Genomic DNA, 10907 nt, shown 5'->3' with positions numbered 1-10907 from the left:
ACCAACAAGTCAATCTTCAAAGCGTTTTGGTTGGTTTTTACTAGACTTGTGTCTGTAATTTTGCCATTAAATTAGATTTTTGACACGTCCTAAACTCTTCTTCACCTCTCTATACAATGGAACTTTGTAAGATTCTGTTAGGTTTTTAAGAAGTAAAATTAACTTTTTAGTGTTATCTGTCATTGGTAATCCTGTGTGTAGCACATAGTAATATTACACATATTCCACGAACGTTGGTAAACAATATGACATTTCTTCATTGATATTGTATCCATCAATATTCTGTTATTAACTTAGTACTATTTACAGTATCTCACAAAAGTGAGTACACCCCTCACATTTTTGTAAATATTTTATATAATTTTTTGTGACAACACTGAAGAAATGACACTCTGCTACAATGTAAAGTAGTAAGTGTACAGACTGTATAACTGTAAATTTGCTGTCACCTCAAAATAACTCAAGTCACAGCCATTAATGTCTAAACCGTTTGCAACAAACGTGAGTACACCCCTAAGTGGAAATGTTCAAATTGGGCCCAATTAGCCATTTTTTTTTGGTGTTATCACTCCTACTCATCACTGAAAGTTCAACATGGCGCCTCGTGACAAAAAACTCTCTGAGGATATGAAAAAAAAATATTGTTGCTCTACATAAAAATGGCCATGGCTAAAAGAAGATTGCCAAGACATTAGCATTGAGAAAGGGCTGCTGCCCAAAACGTTTGCGGTTTGATTTTTGTCCTCAAACTGCGGTAGCATTGTTACTCCCTGCACAAAGAAAAATAAATAATAAAAAATAAAAAAAAACTGCGGTAGCACATGGCTGTGCACAGTTATACTGGATGCGCAGGACTCTTTGTTGCAATTACATTGTTGGGACTACAGTGTGGGGTTTCTTCAACACAGGTCTAATTTCTTTTTTGTTGTCATAAATTGAATTTTTTAGGCATTTTTTTGCCTCTACCTCACCCTATATATAGTGATCAAAATAGTAGGAAGTTTGTTGCAATTTTCACAATTGCTCTCTGTAGAAATATTGAAAATAAACAGTATCCCCCTATGTTGCAATATTTCAGGCACAGTCTTCGATATTGACTGAGTAGCAGATATTAACCCCTTAAGGACCAAACTTCTGGAATAAAAGGGAATCATGACATGTCACACATGTCATGTGTCCTTAAGGGGTTAAGGACACATGACGTGTGACATGTCATGATTCCCTTTTATTCCATATGTTTGGTCCTTAAGGGGTTAAGGTTATTGTAGATGGCAGCCTCCCAGAAATCTGAAAATGTCTCTGGGCATGAGGCCCACATATTGGATATTGATCATACCCAGGTCCTAACTAATCTAAGGTATACACTCTAATTAATCTAATATTCAACGCAAGGGTTATACACAATAGTGTGTGTGTGTGTGTGTATTCTCAATGGCTGGCACTTATTGGGTAAAACTAGATTTTCAGTAACTGGCATTGAGAGGTAGATACTGTGTTAACAAACAAGCCATAGCTGGCACTCATCATGTTACACAATCCTTCCATTACTGTCATTGTATTAAACGGTCCTCCTTCCATTACTGTCACTATTACACAATCCTATTATTGTCATTATATCACATTTTAGTCATATTATTATTACAGTCATTGTATTACACGTTGCTCCTTCCATAACCGACATTGTATTACACGGTCTTCCTTTCATTGCTGTCATTGTATTACACGGTGCTCCTTCCAGTACCGACATTGTATTATACGGTCTTCCTTTCATTGTATTATACGGTGCTCCTTCCATAACCGACATTGTATTACACGGTCTCCCTTTCATTGTATTACATGATGCTCCTTCCATAACCGACATTGTATTACACGGTCTTCCTTTCATTGTATTACACGGTGCTCCTTCCATAACCGACATTGTATTACACGGTCTCCCTTTCATTGTATTATACGGTGCTCCTTCCATAACCGACATTGTATTACACGGTCTCCCTTTCATTGTATTATACGTGCTCCTTCCATAACCGACATTGTATTACACGGTCTTCCTTTCATTGCTGTCATGGTATTACACGGTGCACCTTCCATTACTGACATTTTATTACACGGTGCTCCTTCCATTACCGACATTTTATTACACAGTCTTCCTTTCATTGCTGTCATGGTATTACACGGTGCACCTTCCATTACTGACATTTTATTACACGGTCTCCCTTTCATTGTATTATACGGTGCTCCTTCCATAACCGACATTGTATTACACGGTCTCCCTTTCATTGTATTACACGGTGCTCCTTCCATTACCGACATTTTATTACACGGTCTTCCTTTCATTGCTGTCATGGTATTACACGGTGCACCTTCCATTACTGACATTTTTTACACGGTCTCCCTTTCATTGTATTATACGGTGCTCCTTCCATTACCGACATTTTATTACACGGTCTCCCTTTCATTGTATTATACGGTGCTCCTTCCATAACCGACATTGTATTACACGGTCTCCCTTTCATTGTATTACACGGTGCTCCTTCCATTACCGACATTTTATTACACGGTCTTCCTTTCATTGCTGTCATGGTATTACACGGTGCACCTTCCATTACTGACATTTTATTACACGGTCTTCCTTTCATTGTATTACACGGTGCTCCTTCCATTACCGACATTTTATTACACGGTCTCCCTTTCATTGTATTATTCGGTGCTCCTTCCATAACCGACATTGTATTACACGGTCTCCCTTTCATTGTATTATACGGTGCTCCTTCCATTACCGACATTTTATTACACGGTCTCCCTTTCATTGTATTACACGGTGCTCCTTCCATTACCGACATTTTATTACACGGTCTCCCTTTCATTGTATTATTCGGTGCTCCTTCCATAACCGACATTGTATTACATGGTCTTCCTTTCATTGCTGTCATGGTATTACACGGTGCTCCTTCCATTACTGACATTTTATTACACGGTCTCCCTTTCATTGTATTACACGGTGCCGCTTCCATTACCGACATTTTATTACACGGTCTCCCTTTCATTGCTGCCATTGTATTAAAGGGTCCTCCTTAAATTACTGTCATTATATCACATAGTTCTACTTCAATCAGTCGTATTACACTGTTCTCCTTTCATTATTATGGTATCATACAGTCCTCCCATTACAGTCATTATATTACAGTCCTCCTATTACTAGCACTCATTGAGTTAACTCTCCTGATACAGATGGCAGCACTAGATAACACAGACAATGGATAACTCACACTGAATAACATAGATCTGCTTTAGCTGGCACTCACTGGGGGTTAAACCGCCGCCATTACCGGCACACTATGGGTTAAACAGCCGCCATTACCGGCACACTATGGGTTAAACAGCCGCCATTACCGGCACACTATGGGTTAAACCGACGCTATTACAGGAAGTGTTCTATCAAAATCCCCTACCCTCGTCACTTCCGGTGAGGGGAATCAGCTGGATCCTGTGCTGCACATGCGTTCTAGCACTCCCGCTACACCTCCACAGCAAGGTCCTGGAAGGTAAGTAAAACTAGTTTTACACTTTCATTATAGTTAATGCATTCACTAAGCTTAGGACATGGGACATTTAGGGTTAATGTTAGGATTAGGGACTTGTTATATTTAGTGATATTTCACATTAGGGGAATATCTATAAATTGTGATTTTTTTTCACACTTTATTTGAACCCTTACCCCAAGGGTTAGGCTAAGAATAGAGCGTGAGAGAGGTTAAAATCACTTACCTAATCCTAATTTGAACCCTCACTTAACCCTAAATGTCCCGTGTGCCTAAGCTTAGTGAATGCACTAACTATAATGAAAGTGTAAAACTAGCTTTACTTACCTTCCAAGACTTGCTGTGTTACTTACCTTCCAAGACTTGCTGTGTTACTTACCTTCCAGGACCTGGCTGTGTTACTTACCTTGCAGGACCTTGCTGTGTTACTTACCTTCTAGGACCTGGCTGTGTTACCTTCCAAGACCTTGCTGTGTTGCTTACCTTCCAGGACCTTGCTGTGTTACTTACCTTCCAGGACCTGGCTGTGTTACTTACCTTCCAAGACCTGGCTGTGTTACTTACCTTCCAGGACCTTGCTGTGTTACTTACTTTCCAAGACCTGGCTGTGTTACTTACCTTCCAGGACCTGGATGTGTTACTTACCTTCCAGGACCTGGATGTGTTACTTACCTTCCAGGACCTGACTGTGTTACTTACCTTCCAGGACCTGACTGTGTTACTTACCTTCCAGGACCTGACTGTGTTACTTACCTTCCAGAACCTGGCTGTGTTACTTACCTTCCAGGACCTGGCTGTGTTACTTACCTTCCAGGGCCTGGCTGTGTTACTTACCTTCCAGAACCTAGCTGTGGAGGAGTAGCAGGAGTGCTGCACAGGATCCAGCTGGTTTCCCTCACCGGAAGTGACGCGTGTAGGGGATTTTTTACGAGGTTGGGGAATTTGATAGCAGATATTCCTGTATTCCAGCTCAGAGCTGGCCCGCTGCTGGGGAAATCCACCAATCAGAGACCAGGTACCATCCGTGCGGCGCGCTGTGACTGTACACAGAAAGCTGATTGGCTGATAGTGAGAGCGAGCACTGGACCATAATAATCAACCCAGAGACAGGAGGCGAGTCATTATATAACTAGCATTCACTATATACCTTATTATACACACTGTCACTATAATACACTGCTACTATATACCTTATAATACACTGTCACTATATACCTTATAATACACACTGTCACTATATACCTTATAATACACTGCTACTATATACCTTATAATACACACTGTCACTATATACCTTATAATACACACTGTCACTATATACCTTATAATACACTGCTACTATATACCTTATAATACACTGTCACTATATACCTTATAATACACACTGTCACTATATACCTTATAATACACACTGTCACTATAATACACTGCTACGATATACCTTATAATACACTGTCACTATATACCTTATAATATACACACTATCACTATATACCTTTATAATATACACACTATCACTATATACCTTGTTATACACACTATCACTATATACCTTGTTATACACACTATCACTATATACCTTATAATATACACACTGTCACTATATACCTTATAATATACACACTATCACTGTATACCTTATAATATACACACTATCACTGTATACCTTATAATATACACACTATCACTGTATACCTTATAATATACACACTGTCACTGTATACCTTATAATATACACACTATCACTGTATACCTTATAATATACACACTGTCACTATATACCTTATAATATACACACTGTCACTATATACCTTATAATATACACACTGTCACTATATACCTTATAATATACACACTGTCACTGTATACCTTATAATATACACACTGTCACTGTATACCTTATAATATACACACTGTCACTGTATACCTTATAATATACACACTGTCACTGTATACCTTATAATATACACACTGTCACTGTATACCTTTTAATATACACACTGTCACTATATACCTTATAATATACACACTGTCACTATATACCTTATACACACTGTCACTATATACCTTATACACACTGTCACTATATACCTTATACACACTGTCACTATATACCTTGTTATATACACACTATCACTATATACCTTATAATATACACACTGTCACTATATACCTTGTTATATACACTATCACTATATACCTTATAATATACACACTGTCACTATATACCTTATAATATACACACTGTCACTATATACCGTATAATATACACACTGTCACTATATACCTTATAATATACACACTGTCACTATATACCTTATAATATACACACTGTCACTATATACCTTATATACACACTGTCACTATATACCTTATATACACACTGTCACTATATACCTTATATACACACTGTCACTATATACCTTATAATATACACTGTCACTATATACCTTATCATATACACACTGTCACTATATACCTTATCATATACACACTGTCACTATATACCTTATCATATACACACTGTCACTATATACCTTGTTATATACACACTCATTGTATACCTTATAATATACACTGTCACTATATACCTTATATACACACTGTCACTATATACCTTGTTATATACACACTATCACTGTATACCTTTATAATATACACTGTCACTATATACCTTATAATATACACACTGTCACTATATACCTTATAATATACACTGTCACTATATACTTTCTGAGATTGTCAGTGTTTATGATACCCGCGTGGTGCTGGAAAAATGAGAGTAAAATACGTTTTAAAGAGAGGCAAAGGGCGCGGGCGTCTAAACTATGTTTTACAGCTAGAGCGTCAGGAATTCCCATTTGCATTCCTTACACTATCGTGCCCCTTTAAAGTAAGACTATGCCTTGTCATTCCTGCCCCATAGCTTCATTAAGCTGTTGTGTGGAAGTGGCTGTTTGTTAACAAACAATAGCAAACACGCTTTCGTACATTTCGTACTAGTAGTAATTTACTAATTTGATAGTCCCATTTTTGTACCTTTTTAGTGTTATTTTAACATGCTGTTGTTGTGTTTGTGATCTTTATTTTCATATTTGTATTCAATACTTCTCAGCAAAACACAATTTAATTTTCTAGATTGATTTTTGGGGGTCAAAGAGTATGTAAGGAAAATTAGACCGAATATTTAATGTGTTGGCTTTTTTTCACATGGCTTTGATTTTTATGATAATTTTTTTAAAATGTGATCTTCCCTATTGTAAGGACTGTAATTGCTGTTCGATGTGCTGGATGTAATTGCTCTTATATTGCAGCTGGCAGTTTCCACTTTATACAGTGATTGTTTCACTAACACAGTTATTCACTAAATTGTGAATTATCAGAGTATTATTTTACTTACGCATAACTTTTTAAGTAATGATCATTTTGAAGAAAGACAAAAAACAGACTGCTCAGGGGGGACTTTTAGCACAACATCATTTAATTAAAAATATAAGGAAATGGCAGAGCCTCTTTAACAGAAAACACAATTTTACGAAGCAATCCGCCTGTATACTCCTAGTCATACAGTTATGCATGGTGTTATTTAAAGAACGCTGGGTTGCAGAGTTTCACATGTGGCGGAAGAATTCTGCTGATCACTTCCTGATTTATTAATACCAAAGACCAAGCCTGCAGCCATAGAAGTATAGAAGCATTCTGATATTATCATCAGTTCAGTGAATGTTTGTTTCTGTATAGAACAGTTTGCTTCAATGTATCTTTACAGATAGATTGAGAAAGTAACCCACCGCTGCACTTACTTTCTGCCTTCTGTTGGGGAGCAGAGAGAATGGTGCATGGAGAGGGTGTTTGATATATTTAAACGGATATATAACCGACATTCAGAATGAAGGGCAGTGGAGACCAGGAAGATGATCTAGGTGTATTTGAAGCAAATAATTACCAGATTTTACTATTAACCCCTTAAGGACCAAACTTCTGGAATAAAAGGGAATCATGACATGTCACACATGTCATGTGTCCTTAAGGGGTTAAAGGGACACTATAGTCACCTGAACAACTTTAGCTTAATGAAGCGGTTTTGGTGTATAGAACATGCCCCTGCAGCCTCACTGCTCAATCCTCTGCCATTTAGGAGTTAAATCCCTTTGTTTATGAACCCTAGTCACACCTCCCTGCATGTGACTTGCACAGCCTTCCATAAACACTTCCTGTAAAGAGAGCCCTATTTAGGCTTTCTTAATTGCAAGTTCTGTTTAATTAAGATGTTCTTATCCCCTGCTATGTTAATAGCTTGCTAGACCCTGCAAGAGCCTCCTGTATGTGATTCAAGTTCAATTTAGAGATTGAGATACAATTATTTAAGGTAAATTACATCAGTTTGAAAGTGAAACCAGTTTTTTTTTCATGCAGGCTCTGTCAATCATAGCCAGGGGAGGTGTGGCTAGGGCTGCATAAACAGAAACAAAGTGATTTAACTCCTAAATGACAGTGAATTGAGCAGTGAAATTGCAGGGGAATGATCTATACACTAAAACTGCTTTATTTAGCTAAAGTCATTTAGGTGACTATAGTGTTCCTTTAACATGATGTAAAGTCATGATTTTATTAATGACACAGAGGTGAGTATTATGCTATCTCTTTATTTACCCTCAGCAGCAAATAAAAATTTGAGAGAAAATCATAAGTAAAAAACATAACATAGCTTAGCAACACTGCAACCAATCAGGATCCAGTACAGCCCATAAAGGTGTGGTACTCCTTGACTCCTCCTCTTTCTTGCGTAGTCACCTGAAGACCAATAACGGTGGAACCAAACAAAACGAACAGAACAGGAACCCATAAAACAAAAACTCCTTTATCTCGAAGTTAAATTCAGGCAGATATAATCCACCAAAACCGGTGAAGAAGATGCATTCAAGCTAAGAGAGAGAAGAGAAATATGGTAATATAAAAAGTTTGTGACTCATATTCAACAATGAGCTATCTATCTACAGGTATGACAATAAAATACAGGCAGTAAATCTACCATAGAGCGTAAAATCCCAGTTACTTACCACTTACCTGTGCAAGAGACAATATTCTTGTACTTACCAGAAACTACGGCTGGTATGACCAAATATAAGAGAATATCCTTGAATCCACAGAGGGAAGGGTGGGTGGAAATAATACTCGCCTCCGTGTCAATAATAAAATCATGACTTTACGTCATTTTAATCATAAAATCTGGTAACTTTATTTAAGACACGGAGGCTCCTATTATGCTATTTCAAAGCTGAGCAACAACTAAAGAAGAAAAATGGTACCAGAAACAGGTTGCTCATGAAACCCGCTGTGTCACAAGGCATTTGCTCAATGGTGTTTTTTTGTTTTTTTTTATGCCAACTCTGCAATTTCTTGTGAAATCAAGGTTTGATGATCGGCAGGAATGATTATCTCCCGAGGATGGAGCACCTGTACGGGATGAGAGACTAACTCCAACCGATACCCTTGAATTGTTTGCAAAACCCACACATCTGAGGTTATAATATTCCATGCCTGGTAAAACAGTGCCAGTCTGCCCCCCCACTTTTACATGGAAAAATGGGAATAAGAGGTACTCACCATAAGGTCGTCTGCCGGAGACTGACTGCCGCGGTCCACAATTCTCGCCTCAGTGTCTTTTTTAATAAAATCTTTTTTTCTCTCCCTCGCTCACTTTCATCTCTCTCATTCTTTAAAGAGTAACTGTCACTTCTCTCATATTGGGTTTCCAAACCATTTTATATGTTTTGAAATGCCATGCTGTCCTGGCACAGCCAAATTATTTAACTGAAATTTCTGTATCCTCTACAACAGCCATGTCAGACTCGCGGCCCACAACTAATATTTATGTGGACCGCAGGCTGCGGCGAGGGAGCACTGAGTGTAAACTCTCCCTGCTCAGCTCACACGAGTGAGCTGAGCAGGAAGAGCTTACAATCAGCGCTCCTTCACTGCCTGTCCGCTCCAATGCCTGCCCAGCAACCCCACTAGACTCCAGGTAAGAAACCAACCCAGTCTGTGTGTATGGCTGTGTCTGTGTTTATAGGTGTATGGCTGTCAGTGCGTGTGTCTGTGAGGGAGCCTGTGTGTCTGTCAGTAAATGTGTGTGACTGTGAGTGTATGTTTGTGTCGGAGTGATTCTGTGTGTCTGTCAGTGAGTGTGTGAGGGTTTTCAAGGAGTAACGGGAGGATCTGCTTTTTTAAGGTGCGGATGGGGCCATTGGGGGTATGCCAGAGGCCGGACTCCGGACACTACTTGTTGGCTGTGTTTTTTTTTGTTTTGTTTTTTTTTAACTGGGATATAGTAGACGAGGGGGGGGGGGGTTGGGGGCGACTGGGATATAGTAGACGAGGGGGGGGGGCGACTGGGATATAGTAGACGAGGGGGGGAGGACTGGGATATAGTAGACGAGGGGGGGAGGACTGGGATATAGTAGACGAGGGGGGAGGACTGGGATATAGTAGACGAGGGGGGGAGACTGGGATTTAGTAGAAGAGGGGGGGCTGGGTTTTAATAGAGGCAGTGAAAATTTACATTATTTTTTTTGCTGCCCACATAAACTTAAGCTTTGTTTATTTGGCCCTTGCTAGCCTTCTAGTTTGACATGCTTGCTCTACAATGCCAGGGGTTTAGTGAGTTCATACGGGTGTGTATGGCACAATGGGAGGCATGTCCCAGTACACGCTCTTGTACAGCTTTGCAAAGTAGATGCTGTAAGAGGTAAGTGTATTTTCTACTTACCTCCATGACAGAAATGAAATACCGGTATACACAGTTGACATTTGGCAGTCTTTTTAACAGAGTTCCAGGCTGCCAAAGTCACATGTGCAGGGGGTGTAACTAGCCCCCGGCACAAACATGCAAATATCCTCAGCGTTTCAATCCCCAGCAATTATACTACCAGTAATGTGTCTTTAAACTACAATAAATGTGATTAGAAATCAGTCTGTGTGAAGTTGGGGGTCACTGGCGATGTAAGAGCAGACCTTTATGGCATTGTTAGTAAAGTTTTTCCTCCCCATACATACAAGTTCTCAGTGGTTAGTGTTTTTTTTAGCTTACATTTATTTTCTGTTGTATGGTTTTTTGTTTTTTTTAGGTACTAGTCATGGCTGGATCTGACTCACCAGACCTGGTGACTCTATTCCATCAGGAGCCCAGTGGAATCACTTACCGCATTCCAGCACTTATCTATGTACCGGAGCCCCACACTTTCCTGGCTTTCTCAGAGAAACGGTCCTCGCCTAGTGACCAGGATGCCTTGTGCATTGTAATGCGAAGGGGGGTGAAGACCTATGAGGCTATTCATGTAAGTTAGATCTTTTATGTGTTTTTATCCA

At 39.1% G+C, this 10907-nt stretch overlaps 1 protein-coding gene across 1 annotated transcript in view; it reads left to right on the top strand.

Annotated features, from left to right (window-relative positions):
- Window positions 1-4615: 4615 nt before the first annotated feature.
- The window catches only part of LOC134572767 (sialidase-3-like), a 28676-nt gene continuing 22384 nt past the window's right edge, over window positions 4616-10907 (top strand). Inside the window, exons 1-2 of the mRNA XM_063431950.1 lie at window positions 4616-4652; window positions 10667-10876. Of these exons, the coding sequence (XP_063288020.1) occupies window positions 10676-10876 (201 nt within the window). The 5' untranslated portion in view covers window positions 4616-4652; window positions 10667-10675. The remainder of the gene's footprint in view (window positions 4653-10666; window positions 10877-10907) is intronic.

Source organism: Pelobates fuscus, chromosome 1 (genome assembly GCF_036172605.1).
Source record: "Pelobates fuscus isolate aPelFus1 chromosome 1, aPelFus1.pri, whole genome shotgun sequence".
NCBI lineage: Eukaryota > Metazoa > Chordata > Amphibia > Anura > Pelobatidae > Pelobates > Pelobates fuscus.
The sequence above is the reverse complement of the archived record's forward strand: the minus strand, read 5'-3'. Positions and strand labels throughout refer to the sequence as shown.